The sequence below is a fragment of the Mesoplodon mirus genome, assembly GCF_964341445.2.
Source record: "Mesoplodon mirus genome assembly, chromosome: 7".
NCBI lineage: Eukaryota > Metazoa > Chordata > Mammalia > Artiodactyla > Ziphiidae > Mesoplodon > Mesoplodon mirus.
Genome location: NC_138983.1, coordinates 4,959,774 through 4,986,321, shown reverse-complemented (window position 1 = coordinate 4,986,321; position 26,548 = coordinate 4,959,774). Strand labels below are relative to the sequence as shown.

General features: G+C 46.5%; 1 protein-coding gene across 10 annotated transcripts in view; it reads left to right on the top strand.

The window, feature by feature from the left end:
* The window catches only part of PPP6R3 (protein phosphatase 6 regulatory subunit 3), a 129,733-nt gene extending 105,431 nt beyond the window's left edge, over positions 1-24,302 (top strand). For 5 of the 10 annotated variants that reach the window (XM_082629154.1, XM_082629153.1, XM_082629152.1 and 2 more), the window contains 7 exons: positions 59-189; positions 5,095-5,216; positions 9,435-9,588; positions 10,984-11,093; positions 12,496-12,646; positions 18,697-18,816; positions 22,058-24,302. In XM_082629154.1, the coding sequence (XP_082485280.1) occupies positions 59-189; positions 5,095-5,216; positions 9,435-9,588; positions 10,984-11,093; positions 12,496-12,646; positions 18,697-18,816; positions 22,058-22,109 (840 nt within the window). In that variant the 3' untranslated portion in view covers positions 22,110-24,302. The remainder of the gene's footprint in view (positions 1-58; positions 190-5,094; positions 5,217-9,434; positions 9,589-10,983; positions 11,094-12,495; positions 12,647-18,696; positions 18,817-22,057) is intronic. The other 5 variants (XM_082629148.1, XM_082629156.1, XM_082629151.1 and 2 more) reach the window with 1 other exon arrangement.
* Positions 24,303-26,548: the final 2,246 nt, after the last annotated feature.

The window sequence follows — 26,548 nt, the reverse complement described above, 5'->3', positions numbered from 1 at the left end:
AACTTTTGCGGAAAATAACTTGATTTTAAAATTGATTTTCTCTCTCATTTTTATTTAGGGAAATATTGCCTTGTTTGAAGCATGTTGTAAGGAAAGAATACAGCAGTTTGATGATGGTGGCTCTGATGAGGAAGATATCTGGGAGGAAAAACACATTGCATTTACACCAGAATCCCAAAGACGATCAAGGTGAAACAAAGTTCGCTACAGTAGTAATAGTATCCAATGCATAAAGCAAATGATTATTAGGAGACGTACATTGTAACCTCTCCAAACATACATGTTTGACCTAGAGATCAGTGCTTTTGTCATGATCAGAAATGCCCTTGTAAATTGATGGGAGTTGGTGCCACTGCACTTGTCTGCAGTGTGAACAAATCAAGGTAATCTACTTGAAAATGCTTGAAGTGTTTAGACATAGTTCATGAAACGTTGTGACACAGCCTCTTCTTATTGGGAAATGATGCTGAGGAATGTAGTCCTATCGTGCTTTGAGTAAACGTTCCCTTACCAGTAATAAGAGCAGCAGCTGAGTTATGTGTTGTTTCTTACAAAAGACTGAAAGTTTCCCCGGGGAAGGGAAAAGTTGTTTCTAAAAGTTAATTTAACTTGGGGAGACAGAGTCATGTCATTTGACACCCACTGGGATCAACCCAGTGTCTCCCCCTCCCCCTCATTTTTAAAATTCACTCTATCCAAAAACCCCAGTTACAATGCAGAGCTTGCCAGACTGGATAAAAAAATAAGGCCTGGGCTTCCCTGGTGGCACAGTGGTTGAGAGTCCGCCTGCCGATGCAGGAAACACGGGTTCGTGCCCCGGTCCGGGAAGATCGCACATGCCGCGGAGCGGCTGGGCCCATGAGCCATGGCCGCTGAGCTTGCGCGTCCGGAGCCTGTGCTCCACAACAGTGAGAGGCCCACATACCGCCAAAAAAAAGGGGCTGATTTATGCTACAGATGGGAAATAATTTAGATTATTTAAAAACTTAAATTAAAAAAAAAATTTAAACAGGTTAAAATTAAAGGTAGAGAGGGATCTATATTAATATTAAAGTAGATTTCAAAGGAAAAGGATAAAGGAAAGGTCATACAGGGATTATTAGAAGGACATAATGCCATTTGTAAATGTCTACATACCTAATAACAAGGCTTCAAAATAGAGCAAAAACTGATAGAACTGTGAAGAGAAGTAGGCAGATTCCACAATTATAATCAGATATTTCAATACTCCTCTCCCAGTAATTGATAAAACAATAGGCCATAAAAATATAGAACACTTAAATAATACTATCAACCATCTTCACCTGCTGGGCATTTATAAAGTACTGCACCCAACTCCACAGCAGAATGTGTATTCTTTTCAAGTATACATGAAATATTTACCAAGAGAGATCATATTTGGGCCATAAAGCAAGTCTCAGTAAAAAGGTTTCAAGTCGGGCCTCCCTGGTGGCGCAGTGGTTGAGAGTCCGCCTGCCGATGCAGGGGATACGGGTTCATGCCCCGGTCTGGGAGGATCCCATATGCCGCGGAGCGGCTGGGCCCGTGAGCCATGGCCGCTGAGCCTGTGCTCCGCAACGGGAGAGGCCACAACAGTGAGAGGCCCGCGTACAGCAAAAAAAAAAAAAAAAAAAGGTTTCAAGTCATACAAAATACACTGTCTGACCCCAGTGGAATTAAATTAGAAATCAGTAACAGATCTCTAGAAAATCTCCAAATATGTGGAAACAAATAACACATGAGTTAAAGAAAAAAATCACAGGGGAAGGGACTTCCCTGGTGGTCCACTGGTAAAGAACCTGCTTTACAATGCAGGGGACGCGGGTTCGATCCCTGATCAGGAAACTAAGATCCCACATGCCACGGGGCAACTAAGCCTGCGTGCCACAACTACGGAGCTCGTGCACCTCAGCTAGAGAGCCTGCCTACCCCAAACTACTCAGAGCCCATGTGCTCTGGAACCCCACACGCCACAACACCAGAGCCTACGTGCCCTGGAGCCTGCACACCACAACTAGAGAGGAGCCCACATGCCGCAGCAAAGAGCCTGCATACCTCAACGAATATCCCGTGTGCCGCAACTAAGACCCGATGCAGCCAAAACCAAATAAATAAAATAAATAAATAAATAATCAATCAATCTTAACCAAAAAAAAAAAACATTTTAATGAAAGCAAATGAACACACAGTATATCAGGATTTGGGCCTTGCAACTGCAACAGTATTTAAAGGATCATCTGCAGCACTAACTGCTCACGTTGAAAAAGGAGGGAGCCCTCCAGTCAGTGAGCGCAGCCTCCACCTGAAGAGACGGCTGGACACGCAAAACAGAAGGACAGTAGGGGAAAGCGCTGTACTCCATGAGTCATGACGAAAAGGTGTTCTTCGAGAAGATTAATAAAACGGATACACCTCTAGACAGGGTGGTCAAGGAACAAAGAGAAGGTACACATCATTCATATCAGGAACAAGAGAGGCGACATCACTCTACAGATTCCACAGATACTAAAAGGATACTAAGGAATAGTAGGAGCAGCTCTATGCCAATCAATCGGACAACGTAGAGGATCTCTGAAAGACAAAAACTACCACATAAACCTCAAGCAAAAAACGATAATAACCCAAGTTGTCCTATATCAAAGACGTTGAATGTTTAGTATAAAACTTCCCACATACACACAAAAAACTCAAGGTCCAGATGGTTTCTCTTTGGTGAATTCTACCAAACATTTCAGGAAGAAATTACACCAGTGTCTACAGAAGCTTCCAGAAAATTGAAAAGGAGGGAATAGTACCCATCTCATGCTATGAAGCCACATCATTGTAACTTGATACCAAAAGTTGGCATTGCATTACATGATATGAAAAGAAAAGTGACCTATTGTTCTCATGAACATAGGTACAGAAACTCCTTTAAAAATTTTAGCAAATAAATGCAACGATACGTCATGATCGTGCAAGGTTTATTCCAGCAATGCAGACTTGGTTTAACATTTGAAAATGAGTCAGAAGGCATGTGGCTGAATCCAACATCTATTCCTGATAGGAATGCTCAGCAAACTGGATAGAAGGGAATTTTCTTCAACTTATTTAAAGCTTCTCCAGTCAACCTACAGTTAGCATCATACTTAATGGTAAAAGACTAAATGATTTCCCCCCAAGGTCAGGAACAAAACAAGGATATCTGTTCTTACCACTGCTTTTCATTATTGTGCTTGAGGTTCTAGCCAGTGCAGTAGGTCAAGAAAAAGAAACGGTTTCTAGATTGGAAAGGAAAAGGTAAAACTACCTTTGTTCATAGACAGTGTTACTATCTATGTAGAAAATGTGTTGTAATCTACGAAATGACTACTAGAACAATTAACAATTAAGTGGGTTTAGCAAGATTGCACGACCTTGGATCAATATAACTGTATGTTTACATACTGCAGCCAACAATTAGAATTAAAACTACTAAACGGTACTATGCATAGTAGCATCAAAATGTTAAATATATATATTGGGGTAAATGTGACAAAAGACGTGCAAGGGCCAGACACTGAACATTACAGAACAGCTGAGAGAGGTCGAGACTTGATAAATGTTTAAGAAGTGGAAGACTTCATATTGTTAAGATGCCAGTTCTCCCCTGATTGATCCAGATTCAGTGCAGTCCCAAACAAAATCATAACAGGTTGTGTTGGTAACTATTGACAAGTTGATTTTTAAATTCATAGGAAAATGCAAAGGACCTAGAATAACCAAAACAACTTTCATTAAGAACAGCCTTAGAGATCCCCGGAAAAAAAGATGAAAGGGGACCTCTAAGCTCCTATCTGAACTTCATTCCAGCATCATTACATTTACAGCTACACCGTGAAAGAGAGAAGGAAAGCCTGACAGGAGCCATGAGCCTCTAGCAAACCAGTTCCCAAATGCAGGTCTGAAGACCCAGAGCTTTAAAAAAAAAAAAAGAACAGCATTAGAGTATTAACACTACCTGACTTCAAGGTACAGTAATTAAGACGGAATAGATCAGGGGGACAGAATAGAGAGCCCGGAAGTAGACGTACACACATATGTAGACATCTGATGTATGGTGGAGGTGCAAAAGCAGATCAGTGGAGAAAGGATAGTCTTTTGAAGACATAGTGCTGGAACAGTTGGATATCTATATGTAAAAAAATGAACTTAGGGCTTCCCTGGTGGCGCAGTGGTTGAGAGTCCGCCTGCCGATGTAGGGGACACGGGTTCGTGCTCCCGTCCGGGAAGATCCCACGTGCCGTGGAGCGGCTGGGCCCATGAGCCATGGCCACTGAGCCTGCGCGTCCGGAGCCTGTGCTCCGCAACGGGAGAGGCCACAACAGTGAGAGGCCCGCGTACCGCCAAAAAAAAAAAAAAATGAACTTAGTCCATACCTCTTACTGTATATACACATTAACCCAAAATGGATCTTAGGCCTAAATGTAAGACATAAAACCAGAAAACTTAATACTGGAAAATCTTTGTGCCCTTGGGTTAGGCAAAGATTTCTAAGATACAACACCAAAAGCGTTATACATGAAAGAACATTTTGATAAGTTAAACTTTATCAGAATTAAACACTTCTGTTCTTCAAAAGGCAGTTAGTATTAAGAGGATGAAAAGACAAAGCATACACCAAGAGAAAACATTTGCAAATCCTATATCTGATAAAGGACTTCTGTGTAGAGCATATAAAGAACTCTCGTAACTCTATAGTAATATAAAAGACAACCCAATGTTTAAAATAGGCTAAAGATGTGAAAAGAGCACTTGAGAACAGAAGATGAGCGCTTGAGAAGAAGCTCAGCATCCTTGGTATTTAGGGAAATGCAGAATCACGCCACCAGGGGACTCCTCCACACACCCTCCAAACAAGGCAGTTGTTTAGATTATGATCTGTGTCTTCAAGCAGAGCCCAAGTGGTAGAGCAGTGGGAGACCCAGAGTAGGATCAGTCTTAACAGAATGACGGGCAGATTGGATCCAGGTGAAGCGCAGTACGATCTTTTTGTTGTTGGAGGACTTTTGAATTCTTTGGATTTAGTTGGTGGCTGACAGGCAACATTAAATATTTTGGTCCTTTTTTTCTTAGCTCGGGGAGTACAGACAGTGAGGAAAGTACAGACTCTGAAGAAGAAGATGGAGCAAAACAAGACTTGTTTGAATCCAGTAGTGCCAACACGGAGGATAAAATGGAGGTAGACCTGAATGAACGTAAGTTGCCTTCTTCTCCCATATCAGCCGCTGTGTGTTGGAGATAGCCTGCAGTATCTGAGATGTCTTCTGAAGGGATAGTTAAGTTGAAGCACATGTCATTTGAGTCCCCTTGAAGGTTTAAGTCTCAAGGACCGGGCCTAAGGGAAGGAGCAAGTTACTCCTTTGATGGGAGAGCATCTCTTTACGGTTTGGAAACCTTCTGTGTGAGTCTGGCTAGAGGACAGAGCACACTGGTAGGTCCGTTCTCTGGCTAAAGGGGAAAGACCGTAGATTCTGGAAAGATGAGGAAAGACTGATCTGTAGAATCAGGAGTGCACTTAAACCAGAGGAAACACCTTAAAGCTCGAACAGTTTTAAATGGGTTCTTCACGGTTTATTTATGAATCCTGTAATCCTAAAACTTGTCCAGCTAAGTGCTTATTTATGTTTTGCTACTTGCTAAGAAGACTTGTGTTAGCTGGCCTTTTAAAACTACTGTTAACTTCTCAGAGTCCAGACAAATTTTTTTGTGAAAGACGCATGTGGGTTGCTACTAGGGCTTTCCTCAAGGCTGAAAGGGCTTCCTGTTACCCAGGAAGGCCTTTAGGACTCAGTTCCAGAGGCTGAAACCCAGCTCTGGAGGTCAGTCGGGTTCAACCTCCTCGTAACCTCAGAGTTTAGCAGTAATCCAGCAAATCCCACGTGTTACAGATCCGAAAACGGAGAGCCAGAGAGGAAGTACAGATCCTCTGTCCTCTCACTCCTTTCCCAGCTCACCTTCTTCACGAGGACGTGATACAGTTCAAATCAGCACGACTTTATCAGGTTCCTCCTGTGTGCCAGGAGCTTAGAGCCTACTGACGAAATGGAGAGGTTCACCGTCCAGTGTGATGAGGACGGCGGGCCAGGGGAGCTCAGCGGGGGGCCCGGCTCACCCCAGGCATCTGCAGAGACTTCCCAGAGAATGGGATGCATACTAAGGACAAGCAGGGAATCAGTCAGTTTGCACAGAAGGCAACTCGCATGCAGGCGCAGAGCTGTTTAATACAGCTCAGGAGAAGGGTGAGGTGGGGGAGGTGAGGCCAGAGGCCAGAGGAGGATTTCATCCTGGAGGCTGTAGTCCTCCTCCTGAGGGTTTTACTAAGACTTACAGTAGTTGATCTGTTTGGAGATGATCGCTGTGGGCAGCAGCGTGAGAGCTGGGTTAGAAAGCGCACACTGGAGACAGGAAAACCAGCAAGAGACTCACCATTACATGTGAGAAGTGGCGAGGGCTGATCAGGACAGGGGCCAGGCAGCAGGGAGAGAGAGACAGGCTGGAGACCCTGATCTTCTACCTCTAGAATGTGTGTGTGTTCACGTGTGCGGTTCAGTAGTGTTGAGTGTATTCACATTATTGTGCAGTAGATCCTCTAGAACTTTTTTGTCTCGCGAGGCTGAAGCTGCACCCACTAAACAACCACTCCCCGTTCCCCCTGCCCCAGCCCCCGGCAGCCACCATTCTACCTTCTGTCTCTGTGAATTTGACTCCTCTAGGGACCTCGTCTAAGTGGAATCACAGAGTATTTGTCCTTCTGTGACTGGTGTATTTCCCTTAGCATGATGCCCTCCAGGGTCATCCATGTTGGAGCGTATGGCAGGATTTTCTTCTTTTTTAAGGCTGAATAATATTTCAGAGTCTGTGGTTCTTTGAGGTCACTGGGTGGGTGATAAGTGACTTGGAGAGAGAGCACACACTTGGTATGACTCACTACCACTGTCAACGGTGACGCTGGAGCTGGGTGTGGGGACAGGGAGAGACGGAGGGGGAGCATCCTGGATGAAGGTCCCATTCACCCTTACTCGATGGGGTGCGGCCTTACAGGTCTCAGCCCTCCTGACTCTGCTCCTTGGGAAGGGCTTCCTTTGCACTGACAGGTCCACAGGGGTCGAGGTGGGGCCGGGGAATGGGGGACGCTTCTCTTCTAGGGCCCTGAGCTGCCTCACCGCCCTGACTTTGAGAGCCTCCGCCATCCCCAGCAATCTCTGTGGCTTCTTTCAGTGGTTTTGGGGACTGTTGAGTTTTTAATGTTAGACTAATTCTGGGGAGCTAATCTGGGAAAGAATATCCCCAAATGATAACAACAACAGGAAAGTCACTTTTGTGTAGCCTAATTTAGTTATGAAGTAGAACTTTGACTTGGATGGAATGAGTCTAGGACTTTGCATATGGTGGGCAGGCAAAAATGCCTGTCAGGTTGTTCCTTCTAAGGTTGCAGGTGAGGTTTTCAGACATTGAGGTATCATCCCTTCTCGGTGCCAGTGGAGCCCAGCCGCACACACACAGAGTGCAGTGCAGGAAGCAGGCCCTCATTTAACCCTCAGGAGTAAGCAGGTGGTCGTATCCCAACTGAACAAATGAGGAAAACCAGGCTAAGGGGAGTTAAATAACTTGCCCAGAGTCACGGTAAGGTGGTGTGTCTGTAAAACTGATACACTTCTGTTGTACACAGGTACTTCTCGGTCATTTGTCTCGAGGAGAATCCCCAAATAGCTAGCAGATTCCCTAGTCTAGCATTCCTTGCTTACAGCCTGGAGCTTGCAAATTGTGATTGAAAACACCCTGATAAAGAACAGTGGCCCCCACACCCAGCTTGTCCCAGCAAGGATTTGGGCATTCAGCACTGAGTACTGTGAAGGAAAGCATGGTGTGCAATGAGAGCGAGCAAACAGACAGACCTGATTTCATCTGGAGGGACACATCTCAGGTGTCGACATTCAGACAGAGACCGGCAGGTTGGACCCAAGCTGCAGCATGAGAGGCGCAGCACAGACAGGGAGCAGCGCCCCTGCAGTCCCGCCCCTCCCACCTCTGAACACACTCCTGTGCCTATAGGACCTAGAAAGTCCGCAAGGAAAAAGCTCCTCTCGGCTCTCAAACCTGCACTTCTGGCACCATATGTGTGAGCTTCCCACACAGACCGTTTCTCCACACCAGCTGAGTGTCCCGTACAGCTCAGTTCAGGCGCTGACTGCCTGGGCTTACAGTCAGGCCACACAGGTTAAGGGCTCAGTCCCACAAGGTAGCTGCCCCGCCCCAACCAAGTACTTCTGACCAACTGGCTATAAATAGGGAATTCCCGTGACCTCTTTGGGTTTGATTATTTGCTAGAACCGCTCACAGGATTCAGAGAAGCACCTTACCTGCTATTACCAGTTTATTACAAAGGATATTTTAAAGGATGCAAATGGACAGCCAGATGAAGACGTAAATAGGACAAGGTCCAGAAGGGCCCCAAGCACAGGAGCTTCTATCCCCGTGGAGTTTGTGATGTGCCACCCCTGTCGCCGACCCGGAAGCTCTGAAGTCCTGCAGTTTGGGTTTTCATGAGGACCTCGTTAAGTGGGCATGATCGATCAAATCACTGATCATTAGTGATTAACTTGACTTCCAGCTCCTCTGCCCTTCCGGAAGGTTGGGGGAGGGGTGGTGGGGTAGGTCTGAAAGTTCCAACCCTCTCGCCACCTGGTTGCCGCCTCGCCGGCCCCCACCCTGCGGCTGTCCAGGAGCCCCCAGCCGCCAGTCATCTCGTCAGCACCCATCTGTCACTTGAGAGGTTCCAAGGGTTGGGGGGTGGGTGGGCGGAGACCAAACACATATCCCTCATTATGTCACAGGAAGCCTTGCTGCTGTTCACGCTAACGGTCGTAGACTGCAGGAAAGTGTGAGTGTGGAGCGTGGCCGGGCGGGGACTGGGAAGCATTAGGTTGTTTCCAGTTTACTGCGGTTGAATAGCCAGCGTGCTTTTCTTTTAAAAACATAAACTATTTATTTTGGAATAATTTTAGATTTACAGAAAGGTTGCAGAGATTGTCAGGGAGTGGCTGTATACCCTTCACCCATCTTCCTCCCGACGTTAATATAACCTTGGTACATTTGTCAAAATTAAGAAATTAACATCAACGTGTTCTTTTACGTGTGGCTTTGTATTCTTGTGTGATAATCTCTATTGGAAAAAAATCATAGAGAGGAATTGCCAGGGGATCAAAGGGAACACACGGTTTTATAATAGGGTAGATGCCACCAAACTGCCCTCCAAGTGGCTGTACCGTGTCCGCTTCTCCCCACGGTGTATTCGAATGCCCTTGGCCCACAACTGCGGGCTTTTCATCATTGCACATCTGTTTTTGAAAAATACTTGTGTTATAGTAAACTACTGAGGTGTTCTCAAAATGAAATCCTTCCCCTCTTTTTAGCGCCCAGCTGGTCAGCCAGCTTTGATGTCCCCATGGAGACAGCGCACGGGGCTCCCTTAGACTCTGTGGGCTCTGACGTCTGGAGCGCAGAGGAGCCGGTGCCGACTAAGGAGACAGGCTGGGCTTCGTTTTCCGAGTTCGCGTCTTCCCTGAGGTGAGCGTGTGCGCCAGCTCTCAAGCTTTCCACACGGGAACCAAGGATGCCATGGGTGTTGCTGACGCTGTTTGTCACCTTGATTTTCTTCCAAGCTGAACATAGTGCCTTAAACAAGATTGAACATCAACAGGGGGAGATATTGACACAGCTACGAGTTACAAGAAAAACAGTCCTCCTCCTCCTCCTTTCATCCAGGATGAACTGGGAAAGGAGTAGATCATAACGAAGTAGGCTGGGGAGCTGTGGCCAGCACGTCAGTCAGCACAGTGCTGATGAAGGTGTCGGGACAGGCTTGGGGACGAGGTGGAGCCAAAGAATTCCTGGCAGACACCTCAGTGTGGAATATGACAGAAAAATGCAGAATATATCTTGAATTTAATAGATAATACGAGCTTGTATTTCGCTTGTAGCTGGTCTAGTGCTGTAAATTAAGGAGTGTGACGGGTATGGCTGTCAATCTTGTTAATTGTAATTCTCAGTAGCAGCAGCAGCCTGTCATTTTGTAGTTTTCCTGAATAATACTGTCAGCATTTGAGTATTAACCGTGGATTTCATGTCTTGTTAGACTTACTTTGATTTGATTAGCGTTGTTTTATTTCATCTACTGAAAAACAACCAATCTCCAGCGCCCCATTTGAAAGACTTTGTTGCTTTCCCCATCCTAACCAGTGATGTTTTTAAACAGTCACTGGTAATGGGAAAGATACGACGACAAACTGTTACGAACTAGCATGTACCATTACAGACAAACCGAAGAGGTGGCTTTACGGCACCTCTAATGATAGCAGCGAGCCGTTATTCAGAGGTAGAAGTGAGATTTACAGAAAATATCTCCAAAATATGATGAATTATTTCACTGACGCTTCCAGTGCAGGACAGTCAAGTTTCCAGCTCTTGCTTTTCTGGTTACTTGAGAATGTTGTTGAAGCACCTTGCTTCCCTTTACAAGTCCTTATGCACAGGCCGTGTTTTCTCATTAAATATCATTAGGAGGGCCAGGCCCTCTAGGCGGTTTGGCTTGAGGTGATAAGGATTTTTGTAAACATGGCACTGTAGATACAGTTCATATTGTACAGTGTACGCACTGCTGTCCCAGCCCTGGGAGCCTGGTGATTATGTGACCATGAGGGGCTGGGGGCACTTTGAAAGTGTCTGGAAACCTCTGAGAAGTCCCTGTGTGACTGCCCTGCTGATTTAGCAGGATATCGGCCTACCCACACTCATCTGCTGCTCCAAGCCACCGTCCATGCTTAGGTCTGTGTGTCACTCATTGGAGTCTGTACCCAAGTGCGTCTCCGCAGTGGAGTTGGAACTGATGTTCACAGGGTTTTGGGGATAATGATAACCGAGGCCCGTTTCCCAGTGCTACCCTCCGGGTTTTCTCTCTTCTAGCAGCACAGAGGAGTCTCTGAGGAGCAGTTCTCCGGTGGACATGGAGACCAGCACGGAGCCCGTGGGCCCGCTGGCGCCCAGTGTGGCTGTGCTGGCAGCGCAGCCGGGAGGTGGGTGCAGAGAGTGCCGGGGCACAGCCTGGGGCCGCTCCCTTGGTGGTGCTGCACACTGTACCTGGATCCTGCGTTTTCTGGATCGGAGAAGTTGTCTTTGCCCACAAAGCAGGTTCTTTAAAAAGTTCGGGGGCTCCAAGGACCCAGGAAAATGAGATGGTGGGTCTGATGTGCGCAGGGCTATTGAGGAAAAGAAGTTGTGCGTGTTTGCCAGGACCGCAGCATGCTGATCCTAGAACCGTAAGGGACCTACATTACCAGTCATTCGGTTCCCTCAGGACAGGAAAGGAAACAGGCCCAGAAAGGATGAATGGCCTAGCTTACAGCACCCAGGGTGAATAAAACCAGAACTAGTCATGTGTGCTCCAAGCCCATCTTGCACCCAGCTCTTTCGTCCCTTGGAGTTTGCTTACTTGGTGCACATGTGTATGTCTGGGCACATTTCAGGCTCTGTGGTGGTTTATTTTCTTCCCACCTTTGTGAATAGATGAAATGGTCAAGGGTATCCAGTGGCTGTCTCTTTCAAAACATGCACTTGTTCCTTGCATAGGCCCTGAACGATTTTCAACCTGATGAGGGGCGTGGCAGGTTGGGGGGGAGCACGGAGGTTAGTGAAGGGGCGAGGAGTGGGCGTGGATAGTATGTGGAGGAAACAGAGAAGTCAGTCCTTAGGAAAGGAAATGAGGGCACAGAGGGCACAGGAACCAGGGGGCGGGACATTAATAAACCCAGAAATTGGTATTTTGTAAACATTCTATATAGATGACCTAATTTATCCCTCAGCGGCTCTACAGGTGGCTTCAGATACCCCCATTTTGTGGATAAGAAAACTTAGGCATAGGTTGGGTGCTTTGCTCCGGGCTCTGAGGTTGGTAAGTGGTAAGGTGGTAAGGCTGGGTGTGAATTCAGGGAGTCTGACTTCAGAGCCTACAGTCATAACCAGTATACCCCATGGCTCCCTCTTATAGAACAAAGAAATAATCCACAGGGAACCAAAAAAGGTAACTTTAAAAAAAGAAAAGAGTAGGACCCAAGTGTGGGACAACTGAGAGGAGAAGGATGAATGAGAAGAGTGCATAGATAAACCATGAACTGGGTTCTGGTGGGTTGTGGTTGTAGAATATACAGCCGCCCTTCTTTCCTGCTCTGGGAACTGGAGAACATGAGGGGCAGGAGAGTTGGCTGGGAGAAAGCTGGGTGTGCGGGTAGCTGGGGAGACTGGGGCTACTCACCGGTCCTACGCAGCGGGGAACCCACGCAGCTTCTCTCCTGTGGGCATCGCTAAGAGGCAGCAACAGGCAGGTCACGTCACTTTCCTCCTCCTTCAAGCAATAGAGGTAACATTGGGTGGCTGGGTCTGCACAGGTGTTCGTGACGTTCAGCTCTGTGTCCTTTTCAGCGCCAGGCAGTGTGGCCATGGAAGCCAGCTCTGACGGAGAGGAGGATGCAGAAAGTACAGACAAGGTAACTGAGACAGTGATGAATGGCGGCGTGAAGGAAACTCTGAGCCTCACTGTGGATGCCAAGACAGAAACCGCGGTCTTCAAAAGGTAACCAGGGCTGCAGTGTGCTGGCAGCTTCAGGTTGTTGGAGGGGTGGGGGGAGGCGCAGGGGAGAGAGACCGCAGATATTAACAGCTTTAATTTGATTCAAATGTGGGTTCAGACATTAGCCTGACATCTTTCTAATATCTCCGTTAAATTCATTGAATTTTAACAAAGAGGTGGAGTTTGGGTCGTTTAGTGTCCCCCCCGCCCCGTTTTCTTTAAAGATTATTTATTATTTATGGCTGCGTTGAGTCTTCATTGAGGCACGCAGGATCTTTTGTTGCGGCGCGCGGGCTCCTCTCTAGTTGTGACGTGTGGTTTTCTCTCTCTAGTTGTGGCACGCGAACTCTGTGATTTGCGGCACACGGGCTCTAGTTGAGGTGCGCGAGCTCAGTAGTTGTGATACGTGGGCTTAGTTGCCCCACGGCATGTGGGATCTTCCCTGACCAGGGATCGAATCCGCGTCCCCTGCATCGTAAGGAGGATTCTTTACCACTGGACCGCCAGGGAAGTCTCACCCCTCCCCTTTTAATAGTGTTTAGAAGACTGTAGGTTCAGAACACTGATGGATTCAAAATACATGAGTATAAAAAACTGGCAATCTCTAGCCATGATAGGAATTGCACTGGATACAGGCAGGCTGCAAAGCTTGGACCATCTAAGCCAAAGGTTTGGTACTATACAGATCATTTTCTCCAGACATAATGCAGCCAGCAGAACTCAGTAGCAAAATGATAGCTTTAAAAAAACATATGTGGAAATTAGCCTCACTTCTAAACTCATAGGTCAACAAGGAATCATAAGATGAAAAACTTAAAACTGAAAGAGTAATGAAAAAGTTCTATCGAAACCTACAGACTGCAACTAAACCAGTGCTTAGAGCTTTGGTCTCCATCTTACACAGACCCTTTCAGATCGCGAGAAGTAATGCTTCCCGACTCATGAAGTCAAACAAAGCATGAAAGAAAAAATAATTGTAGGCTAATTTCATGTGTGGGTCTATATGTAGAACACCTTAAAGTTAAAAGCTAGCAAACCAAATCCAGCAGTGTATTTTTAAGTCATGACCAAGGATGTATCGCATGAATGTAAGGATGTTATAACATTGTAAAGATTATTGAAGGTAATTCAGATAAAAGGATAAAAACCCTTTGGAACTTCGATAGACAGAAAAGCATTTGATAAAAATTAAAGTTGTTTGTGACTATTTAGCAACCTAGGAATAGAAAATAGCTACTGATAAAAGCGTCTACTGAAAGTCTACAGCAGACTTTATTCTTAACGGTGAAGCATTATTTTGAAGAAATAGTCCCTTCAAAGACATGACCCAGGGCTTCCCTGGTGGTGCAGTGGTTGAGAGTCCGCCTGCCGATCCAGGGGACACGGGTTCGGGCCCCGGTCCGGGAAGATCCCATATGCCGCGGAGCGGCTGGGCCCGTGAGCCATGGCCACTGAGCCTGCGCGTCCGGAGCCTGTGCTCCGCAACGGGAGAGGCCACAACAGTGAGAGGCCCGCGTACCGCAAAAAAAAAAAAAAAAAAAAAAAAAAAGACATGACCCAGACAGCGAGCCCTGCAGTGACTGCTTCTCTTCAGCACTGTGCTGCTGGTCTTAGCGCACACAGCATAAATAAAAACAGATTTGAAAGAGATAAAATGGTTGTTTGTTTGTAGGTTATGATTTTCTACATAAAAAATTCCAGTGGAATCTATAGGTAAATATTAGAATTATGAGGAAAGTTTAACAAGTTTACTGGATGCACCCACAAATCAATTGCACCTTATAAGCCAACACAAGATGTCTTAGATGTGTCCCTCCCCGCTTTTAAATGAAAAGTTAAACGTTGTCTGTAACTAAGACTGAAAAAAACAAAGGCATAAATAAATAGGGAGATATACCATGTTTGCTAATGGGACAATATCTTTGGCATTTCTTAACAAACTAATCTATAAAATGAACGTATTTCTCATCAAAATCCCAATGGAGTTTTTATGAAAGGGAGAAGCAGATTGTGAGAGTCCCAGAGAAGACCAAGGGGAGCCAAGAACAGCCAAGATCATGTTAAAGAGAGTCAAGTGCGGGGGCTTCACAGTGTCAGGCAGCAAGACTTACTCTTACTGAGATGATGCATGTGACCGAGGCACAGAGCTGTACAAACAGACAGACAGACAGACCCCCTACACTCACGTGTTAGGGTGACATAAGCTGGTGAGGAAGGAAGGGACTAATAGTGATTATCCAATGTTGGAGAAAAATAAAATTAAATCTCTCTCTCAACATAAGTATGAAAGGCAAAACTACAACTTTCAGAAGACAGCATAAGAGAGTATCTTACAACTTTATGGTAAAGGGTTTCTTAACCATAAAAAAGCCAAACCATAAGGGGAAAGATTAATAAATTTGACTTTATTTAATTTCTAGTATCCTAAAAGACACAATAAAATGAAAAGACAAGCCATAACCAGCAAAGAAACATGAGTAGCAGGATATAGGAAGAACCTAATATCAAAGGAAGAGGCACAATCTAATAATAACTTCTTAAAGTTGACAAAGGGTACAAACAAGCCATTATTGGTGGAGGAAAGCAAGGAGCAGACTAACGGGTCAGCCTCAGCCTCGTGTCAGCGACAGTAATGACTTGGTGCTATTCCATGCGTGTTTGTTTGTTTGTTTTGGCTGTGCCATGAGGCATGTGGGATCTTAGTTCCCCAAACAGGGATGGAACCCATGCCCCCTGCAGTGGGAGTGCAGAGTCTTAACCACCGGACTGCCAGGGACGTCCCTCCATGCATGTTAATCTATTAATTCCTATCTAAATTGTTACAGAAAATAGAAAAAGTGCAAAAGCTGCCTGGATCTTTTTATGAGGCAGTGAAATCTTCATTCCAAAACCAGATAAGGATAATTACGGAAAATGATCAGCTTATGTCACTTACAAGCAAACTAAATGCAAACATCCTATATAAAATATTTGGTAACTGAACCCAACAGTATACTAAAAATAATTCATAATGATCAGTTAGAGTTTATCCCTGGACTGCAAGGATGGTTCAGCATCAAGAAATCTGTCAGTGTAATTCACTGCATATTAATAGAGTGAAAGAAAGCCATTTGATGTTTTTGATGAAGCTTTTGAAAAAAGCTATATATGATTAAAACACTGAGCAAATCAGGGAGAGAAGTGAATTTCCTTAACTTGGTAAAAGCTAAATACCAAAATACTACACCAAAAAGTATACTTAGTGAAGAAACTTTAGTTGCATTAGCTTGAATGGACGGAGCAAATAGGGATGGATGCCCAGTGTCACTGCCACCGTACAGGCAGTCCTGGGGGGTGTTAGGAAGGAAGGAGAAAGAGAGAGAGGTGCAGGTAAAGATGAGATGGGAAGTGACGAAACTGATCATTTGCAGGTGATAATGATCAGCTACAACTAGGTCAGTAGCAGACGTGTAAGATTTCAGCCAAGCTGCCAGGTAAGAGGGCAATTTAAAAAATCAGTAGCCTTTCTCTACATCAGTAATAGCCAACTAGGTTGTATATATAATAGAAAGGAAAGTGCCAGTCACAAAATACATCCAACTATAAATTATTTAGGAATTATCTTAGCCCAGATATCTATAGAGAAAACTCGAAAGTGCTAATAAAAGAAGCCACAGAAGAAGATCTGGACAAGTGAAGGCCATCACAACGAGATGGGACAGCTCAGTGCTGCAGAGACACCCACCGTCACCAAATTAATCTGTAAGTTTAGTGCAGTCCCAGTCACAGTTTCAGTTGGATTTTTAAGACACTTGATAAACATATTCTAAAATTCAGGTGGAATAAAAAGTTTCCCAAATTGCTTGGAGAGCCATAGAAAGGTTAAATAAGAGACTTAACCTGGCAGTACTGGTCATGCTGCAAAGTCTGAATTCTTAAAACACTGTGATATTAGCACACAGATAGTTAAAGGGGCCACTGTGGTGAGAGGGAGCTCAGTCCCAAGACGGATGGCGTAGCAGGTGATGGAGGCGGGCTCACTCCAAGGCAACCAGTGAAGCCTGAGCACGAAGGGTGAGAGCACACGTGCAGCGCCTCCTGTGTGCCCGGCGCTGTGTCAGATGTTTCTCACGTGTTAACTCGTTTCTTTCTTTCAAGGACCCTATAAGATAAGTACCATGGCTATCATCCCACTTTCCAGATGGCGAAAATGAGATACTGGAGTTAAGTGATGTGGCCAGAGTCTCATGGTAGTTAGAAGAAAATGCAGTGTATCCTGACCTGTGGACAGAAAAGGACTTCTTTTTCAAAACAAAGCAACCACCAAAAGCATACACCTCATGCAAAGAATAGAAGTGGATTACATCAAATTTAAGAATTTCTGGTTAATAAAGTATTGTAGACAAAATTAAGAGGCAGATGGCAAATTGAGGGGGGGGAAAGCTTACAGCTCTAAATCAGTCAGAAATTAACATTTAATATTCAAACCAGTAGGGAAAAGATGTAGAAAACCCAAATCAGAAAATGGTCAAAAAAGATCATTAGGCAGTTTACGGGCAAGGAAACCCAAAGGGGCAAAACTAAGAAGAGATACTCAAAATTCATTCATTATCAGACACCTCTTACTAGACTGGCAGGAATTGGAAAGGTGGGAAATGCTGAGTATTGGTGGGGCTCTGGGGCTACAGGGGCCCTGTCGCCCTGCTGGTGGGCATGCTGGCTGGAAGGATGACCAGCATTTTCCACTCCTGGATGTAGAGCCCTGAGAAGTGTCCCAGCGGGTCCACTGGGGCCTCAGCAGGCAGTGGCAGCGTTGCAGCCCTGTGCACAGAGGCACCGGTCGCTGTGAGAACGCGGTAGAACGGGAGGTCTGCGCCGCGGGATGCTGTGCCACAGGCATCAGGAAAAGACGGCCCTCCAGACTGTGCTGGTACAGAGATAAATGCAGAGAGGTGTGCGGTTCCAGGCCAGTGATGTGTCTCAGAATACACGTACAAGAATGAAAGTAACATGTATTGAACACATCAGGATAGTTGCCTTGGTGGGCAGGGAGTGGAGAATGGGGATAAACTAGGAGGAGTAATGAACTAGCCTTCCTTCACTTGCCTCCTGGTAAATTGCCAGGCCCATCTGAAAGCCACTGAGAAGTCATCCTAAAGCGAGGTTTTTCATAAGCAAATCTGGGACAGGACCCCACGCTAAGAATGGTGGGCTGCCCCAAAGGGAGCCGTTAGCCGCCCTTCAGCTCAGTTCAGTGCCGTCTCGAATTGTGTCAAAACGGGAATGCCAGACACAACATAGGCAGAAGTCTAAATTCCCAGCCCACAGACAGTTGACAGCATTTGCTCCTTGTCTTTCTTTGCAAGAGCTATCTAAGGGGACAATCATCCTTTCATGTTTTGTTTCCCCAAGCCCTCTCTGTGACCCCTCAGGACCGGTTTTTACCTTTCTGGCCACTGTTCCTGGCTCTCTTTCCCTTCATGGTTTGTCCTTCTCACGCACTGTCAGAAGACAGCTCGAGAAGTTCGTCCTGGCTCAGGCTGCATGGCCTCCTGCTCACGTGACATCAGCCAGCAAGCTGATGGGGGGCTTGGTCCTGAGGGCAGAAATCTTTAACTAAAGACTCATTCCTTCAAACAGGTTCATTTGACACCTTCACCGAGTCTGCAGTTTTGCTTATGTGCAGTCGTGGACATATTATTCCCCCAAATACCTCATTTATAGGAGTATTCTGAAACTCTTGTACATTTCTTTTTCTGTTTTGCACACTTGGCTTCAGAGTGTTGAAATCCTACCGGTATGTACAGTGATGTGGGACCACTCTTTACCAGACACCAGCTGCATTACGTGGTCCCTCTTTCGGCTCCCAGTTGTGTGTGATCCTCCCCTTCCATGGTTTCCCAGTCGTGTCTGTGGTCCCTGTGATCCCCCCCCACCCCGAGCATGCTCAGCCCCGGGGCTTGCTTGGATCCATGGCCGCCATGACTTCCAGAGCCAAATGCATGCGCCCTCCTCCTCCACCCGGTGCTGCTGCGTCAGGCGTCTAATGCTGCCTGTTGTCCTTTTTACTGCAGTGAGGAAGGAAAACTGTCTACCTCTCAAGATGCTGCTTGTAAAGATGTGGAGGAGAGCCTGGAGACGGCAGAGGGGAAGTCTGCAGCCCCCCGGCCCCCCAGCAGCAGCCCAGAGCAGAGGTAACCACCTGCTTCCGGCCGTCCTGCCTGGGCCCTGCTCTGGCTTTGTCTCCTGGGAGCTGGGAGGGAAGTTGGTATGGCGGTGGGGGGTCGTTACAGTTGTCCTCAGGTGTTCAGTGACTTGCACAGAAGCATTTTCTCAGTTCCGTACAGTAATCAGGGTGACTGAGCTGAGAACTTAGATGTAACAGTTCATCTCCGCCTGCAGAAGCTGAAAACTTTGGTTTTTGGAGATTCAGTAACATCACTGGCTCTTTGAGAAATTATTTGGGCTGGAAGAGTCTCTCATGCTGGCATATCCCCTACCCCACCCTCCCTTTTTTTCTCTTGGTGAGGCACCAGGTTGAGGCTGATACTGAGCCCTTCCAGGATTGGGTTCCCTCAGCACTGTAGTCACCCAGCTGCCAGGCACACACAAGCGGCTCCCTAGTGCCCGGTTCCCACAGATGTGTCCACGTGACACACGGGAGGGCTTTCCTGGAGACCCTTTCGTATGTGTGGCTAAATACTCTCAACTCTCAGATGAGTCCCTCTTTGGTTTTGTTTTTGCAAAATATTTATCTTGTCCGGATGAAGTGTGAAAATCCCACCACCAGAGCCAAGGGATTTGAAATGTGACGTTATCTGTCTAGTCACTTTTTTTTTTTTTTTTTTTTTTTTTTTTTTTTGCGGTACACGGGTCTCTCACTGCTGTGGCCTCTCCCGTTGTGGAGCACAGGCTCCGGACGCGCAGGCTCAGCGGCCATGGCTCACGGGCCCAGCCTCTCCATGGCATGTGGGATCTTCCCAGCCCGGGGCACAAACCCGTGTCCCCTGCATCGGCAGGCAGACTCTCAACCACTGCGCCACCAGGGAAGCCCTCTAATCACCTTTTGCTTAGACTGAGCCCGTGGTCTGGAGGGACAGGCCCAGCCAGAGCCCCAGCCCCCAAGGGCCACCCTGGGCTGTGTGCAGCCCCGCAGGCAGGGCGAGGGCGGCCTCCTGTTGCTCCAGAGCTTGTGTGGGAAGTTCAGGACTTGCCCTTGGACCACAAGGACCTTCGCTCAGTGCTGCGCAGACTGAACTGTTTTGATTAAATATATCCAAGTTTGTATATTCCTTCCATAAGGAATAAAGTAACCTTTAAAGCCATTTCTGAGAAGTACTTTCCCTCTCACCTGATGCCCCCAAATCTAGGCATTTTAGGGGCAGTATAACCAGTGGGAACCAGCAGGGGGCACTCTCTGTTCACTGGTCAGTAAACCTGTATGTTCATAGTGTAGCAAACCCTGCTTTTGTTTCTCTCATGGAAATTACAGCTGGGATGAGGGGTTTGCTTTTGTAATTAAAAACTTGTGTGTGTGCGTGTGTATGAAACAAATTAATTATAAGAACTGCTTGTACGTGCTGGCTCTAGTGGCGGCTTTGGGAGGAAGAGACGGGATGGCACTCCGGCTGCAGGGGAGCCAGCCCCAGCTGTGCATCTAAGAGTTTGGGCAAATCACTTTTTTGCCTAGGGTTTGGTATGTTTTTTCAAAGGTCCTCTGTAGGTGTAATAACCTAAGCAGTCATTGTCACCTCCCTAGTGTCTCCCTGTAAATTTCCTTTATATGGAGAGCTGCCTACAAGATAGCTAACCTGTCCCACTTTGGAGTCGTTGCTCCTGGAGTATGTTCTTGGTTTCTCTGACATGACTGATACAGCCTGCCTTTGGGATCGGTTACTGGGCTCTGGAGTGCAGGAGTGTTTGCCTCGGGGGACCCACTTGCTGTTCGTGCAGAGAAACATCTGGGATGAGGAGCCCTGCCTCTCCCAATCTGCAGGACTCAGGCAGTGGAGGAAAAAGGTGGGGAGAGCCAGTGGGAGAAGAGGGGCATCACTTGTCTGCCTGTCCTTCCTCCGTCCAACACACACATGAGTGCGGCAGCCACTGGTGATAAAGCAGTAGCAAAACAGACCCCACAGATAATATGTGGGGACATGAAGATAAATAAAGCTGGATAAAGGAATAGGAGTCCCACTTTAGGTAGGGCAGTCGGGGCATCTGAGCTGCTGTTTTGGCGGGGACAGAGGTAGGTTTTCTGATGTGTCACGTTTGCATTCTACGGCACTGTTGACAATGAAGATAGCCATTAGGGACTTTCTGTGTGCAGTCTTACCGAGATGGTTCCTGTCACAACAAATATTAATTTTGCGGTTGACAGATGTGCACTATTGCACATAAAGCTTTTCGTTGCCACAGAATTTTATTTTTCAGTATTTATCAAGTATGTACAGTATCTGTGCCAGCAGTGTGCAGACAGGTACCTTGCATACGTTGTGTACTTATCACTTTGCCGGGGGGTGGTTATTGTCCCCCTTTTACAGGGGTAGAAAACTGAGCTGAGAGAGGTTAAGACACGGCTTGTAAGTGGCGAAGGCAGGGCATGTGCCCGGTTATGTCTGGTTCCAGAATGCTAGTGCCTGTGTCTCTGTGATACATTGAGACACCATGGGATGTAGGTAGAGTCTGCTGTGTGAGTGGAGCTGACTTCGTGGGTCTCTGTTAGGATTAGCAGGGGTCTGAAGCACTCTGTAAAGTTGGAGTGCCGGCTCAAGAGTACTTGTGCTTCCCAATTTCAGCTCTAAACACCTTTTCCCAAGTCTCGTTCATAAGATGTAGGTCACGTTGTAGTTCGGCAGGAAGGTCCTGGGTAACCTGTCCCCACTTTGTTCCTTTCGTATCCCCCTCTCCCCCCACCCCCGCCCCCTGCAGCGTCACCCCTGATGTTTGCTTCGGGGGAGCACGTTTGTTAAAGTGCACAACTTTGTTCTCAAAGTTGGTCCTTTTACAGACTTTTGTTGTTTCCCCCCCAACCTCCCCAAGCCCCCAGTAGCAAAATCCTATTTTTATGAAGTGAAATTTTATGTGGATTGCAGTATGCAGAACAGAGAAAAAGCTGTTTTGAAGGAGGGATGAGCAAATAGCTGCTGAAGGTTTGGGGACCACTGACCAGTCTGTCCCTGTGCTTCTGAGAGGCTGAGGCACAGTGGGTCTCACGGAGGCCCCGCTCCTCTGCAGCCCTTGCTAAGTACTTAGTTCACCGGAGCTGAAGCTTAGAGCTGTTCAGTTAGATTTTCTGGAGCTTCAGGAAAGTTCATTTAAGAAGCGTTTCATGAAGTAACTGCTGAGTGCTGGCTTTGTGCTAGGCGCTGCGTAGACAGTATTCAGTAAACGCTCCCCACCCTCGGGGAGCTACACGGAGTTGGTCTCACCCCGCAGGACTGAGCAGCCGAGCACGCCGGGCGATGCGGCGGTTAACGGCCCCGTATGATGAGCGCGCTCCGCTGCCGCCGCCGCTGCTGCTGCTGACCGGGGACCGCAGGCGCCACCGTGCGGGGTCCGGGGCTGCGTCGGGAGCCCGTCGAGCCACCGCTGCTGCACTCACTCTGCAAGGGATCAGGACCAGCAACCTTTATATTCTAGAGTCTAAGACGTTGTACAGAGAAACCCAGAAGTGTACAAATATTGCACATTGACAAATACCAAGAATTTTTGCGTATGTTTATATTGTATTGTTCTAAATAATGGGTAGCCTGTGAAATAAGATCTTGCCACCCATGTAATAATAGTAGTAATACTATAGTTAAAATGGCTGTAAGAATAGTTTTATAAAAGTGAATACACAGATCTATTGTATTTGAAACATAACTATTTGACAATTATTAGTGTGACCAAAGTATTAGGCAGTTTTCATACATTTTTCACCTTGTACAAAGTTCTGAATTCATTTTTCTTCCAGGTCGGCGAGGAGTTATAGGATTGAGATGCCCTCTAAGTGTTATTTTGGTTGTTCTAACTTACAAAAGTGATTTTGAATAAGAAATACTTGGTGTTCTTTTTATAACCAGTTTTTGATTGGTAACTGTTTTCTGTATTGTTTAAAGCGGATCAAAAAATGTAAGTCTATTGGTAGAGATTAAGTATTTATTGCTACAACTTAGTTGATAAATTGATGTTATTGTAAAGCCATATGTTCTGTTAAAGTCTTGTTTGCTTGAACTGATTATCCCTACAGGTGAAACACTAGAATATTTGGAGTGTACATGGCTTGTGGTTTGGGGTTTTTTTGTTTTTGTTTTTTGTTTTGTTTTGGTTGTTCATCTGCCTTTTAACCCATTCACCAAAATTTACCTTGTTAACAAGCAACACCAATGAAAGTTTCAGAGCGATCTGCGTATCTCACATACCTGAATCATATTAGGCAAGTCAGTGGAAAAATGCTCGTGCTGCTAATGGAATTAGAGTGCGTTCATTTTACAGGCTAGTATTTTTAAACTAGAAATCAAAATCCGGCACCTAAGCATGTTAATTGTTTTACTGTACCTTGTGAGGTTTTCACTCGTAAATTCTAAACCAGTGTATTTTTTTTTAAGAACTGGTTTGTGTACATATATAGTGATTATGGATACTAATTCAGTGTAATTTATAATTTTCTATGTCAGTATAAAAATACATCACAGCCTTCTCAAACAGCTGAAGCAATATATTGTATATTGCCATATTGTCTGGTGAAAGGGTTAAATTACTTCACCTCCTGCACTTTTAGATGCAAATCAGTTTTTCATTTCTGTAATAGAAAATTATTCACGTATTTTTACATCATTTGTTTTTCCTGACCAGTATTTAAAACCAAAAGGATATTCTGAAAAATGGCCAACGATTTTTTTAGAAATAGCATCCCAAGCAGCGTGCCTAAACATTACATTGCATATGGAAATAAAAAAATCAAATGTCTAATGCCTTATTTCTGATTTACTTTTCCATTGTAAATGGTGTGGAAACCCTTCATGAGGTTTCCTGAGGCAGACCTAGCCCTCAAGGACAGTGGAGTCGGCAGTGCCCCTGGGACAGACGGCAGGGCTGCTGTGCCTGGCCTTTGCGCGCCTCCTCAGGGACCCTTTCTGTTGGGAGCTCCTCTCAGAAGACACTGTCCTCGGGTGCTCTCCCCAGGACTCTAGCACTGCCAGAGGACAGGGCGCCCTTCGCTTGTCTCAAGGATGCTGACTGATGCGGCCCGGACCTCGGGGACTGTGGAAGGACGGCACGCTCTTGTCTCGCCTGGTGGAGAGCTTTGCGGGCACCGACCTGGCTCCAGGGGTGCACGCGCTGCCCCTGTACCGTCTGGATTTGCTTGGCTTCTCCATCCCACCCAAGGTAAACACGGTGTCTTATTTCATCCCACCCACTGCTGATGAAAGGGCACTCAGGGTTTCTCCTTGGGGTGGTGTTTTGTTCTGCTCGACTCACGTGGCAGGGAGGGGGCACTGGTGGGCAGCACAAAGGCTGTTGGGGGTGGGAGGGTGCCGGCCCCGGGGGCAGGAGCGAGCACAAGCTCACTGAGAGTTTCTACTTTCATTTCTGTGGGTTGGCCATACTGAATGCGAGACTAACAGATGTCTACTACACCATACCTGTATTAAAAAACGACAACAAAATAAAGCCTGATTCTTTGTTTCTAGAAGTCTTCTCTTGTACCTTGCTTGGGCTTTAATAACTAGACGGTGTGGGGCCTTATTGAGAGAAGCACCATTGGTTTTTGACGGGTCAGGCTTCCTGACACCAGCTCTCGTGCTGCATGCACCAGATCCTGCGCCGGGGAGACTGAGCAGCTGCACCCAGGGAAGAGCCTGCTGTCCCCAGGCTCGGGGGCTTGTCCTGCCCAGACGGCGGGAGCAGCCAGAGCCCGACGCGCAGGGGCTCCGTGTCCTTTGTCCAGGGATCCGCTGCGAGCTCGCGCTGTGCCTGTCCTCCGTGTGTGACGCCTCCCCAGCCTGGGGTCTTGGCATCCGGCCCCAGGAGGTAACTTCGGAGGCAAAATTTCTCAGGTGTTCCATAGTGGTGTTTAGAATGTGATGCTGCGTCACAGCTGCTCCTTTTCCCTCCTCCGTCTGTTCGCATAAGCAAGTGTCCCCCTGGTTGGTACCAATCCCCCAGAGCCAGCTAGTCACCACGTCCCCCTGTGCTAGTCTGGGCACACACCTCTGGGTCCCCGGATGCCGCAGGCCCCGCTGAGCACTCAGAGCCGTGGGCTCCGGGCCGGGGCTGGCATTCACTCACGGGCCGCCCCACCCACCCAGGATGGAGAGCTTCTTTTTGTCTCAGCTGCTTTTTCTGTCCGATGGGGAAACCACAGCCACAAGTTCATGGACCTAAAGCACATAGAATAGTTCTTGCCTTACTGTAAACACTTCATAAATGTTAGTATGTGCTGTCTCCTCACTTCTCAACCCCCTAAGGTCACCTACTGGCCTTTCTAAATCCTGGCTTTGAGCCTCTGGTTCTGTTTACAAGCTGAACCTCCAGAAACTCAAGCACCTTCACTCCAGGCAGATGGATTTAGTCATTTTTCAGCTTCAGGGTCGGCTACCTGCCACGTGCCAGCTCTGGCCCAACACCTGTGTTTATAGGTGGTTTTCTTGGGACAGAGCTACGTCCCTTCGTTTGTCCATTGTCCACTGCTTTTGCACCACGGTGACAGGCCAGGAGTCGTGTTCCTTGTCTCGCTCCATAGCCGGTGTTCATTCTTTCCTTCGATTCGGTTTCTTCTCTTTGGATCCTGTTCCCGTCCTTACTGGTACCTTTTTGGCTCGGCCATTCATTTTCAGCAATCAGTGCATGCTGGCTTTGCCCTTACCGTCTGTACCAACCGTTCATTACTTACCTAATGAACAGACGACACAGTGTTGCCTTTGAATTTATTACCCTAGGTGGTTTATAAATGCTTAAAGGCAGGGACCCCTCGGCTGACTGTTTCCTACTGCCTTACGTAAGGCATTGAGTCGTTTGGTTTTGTTTCTCCTGTACAATTCTCCACTTGTTAACAGAAAACTGAGTTCTTAAAGCACTGTTCTAAAAGCTTTATGTGCATTAACTTTTTTTCACAGCAATTTTGTGAGATAGTTACCTTCATTTCACACGTGCGTAAGAGGGACACAGAAGTTAAATAGTCTTGTCCAAGGATGCTCAGCTAGCAAGTGACAGAGTTGTGAAGATCAAGTGTAACACATTTAAATATATAACAGAACAATGCTCGACTGTGTAAATGCTCAATTAATACTAGCTGTTACAGTGCACTCCCAGACAAATCTTTTTGGTATTTTTTTTTTCTTAGAATTTGTCAATTTGATTTCCACGTAGAGCAGTGAGTGGAGACTATGAAACATCAAGTGTTTAATAGCCAGTAGAACAATAGAGATGTTACAGGCGTAGCAATGGGCAAAGCCTGACAGCTACAAGGCAGTTTCAAAGCAGACCAACGTATGTATGAGAATTAAGTTTGATAAGCTTGCAGGAGTAGAGACTTTTGAGGGGCTTGTGGGAATGCCCCTTCTTGCTCCTGGATCTGACCCTCAGTTGCCTGCTCTCATGATTCACTGGCAGAGTTGAGTAGTTGTGACAGAGGCCACATGGCCTGCAAACCGCAAAATATTTACTGTCTGGCCCTTATAGAAGAAGTTTGCTGACCCCTGAAATAGATCAATGAAATGGAATAGAATCCAGAAATAGACCCCACAAATACATGGTGAGTTGATTTTCAACAACACTGCCGAGGCAATTACATGGGAAAGGAAAGTCTTCCCAACCAGCAGCTGGATATCTGTATGGGAGGAAATTAACCTTGACTCCTCTCAAACACCGTATACAAAAATTAATACAAAATAGATGGTAGGGAGAATTCCCTGGAGGTCCAGTGGTTAGGACTCCGTGCTT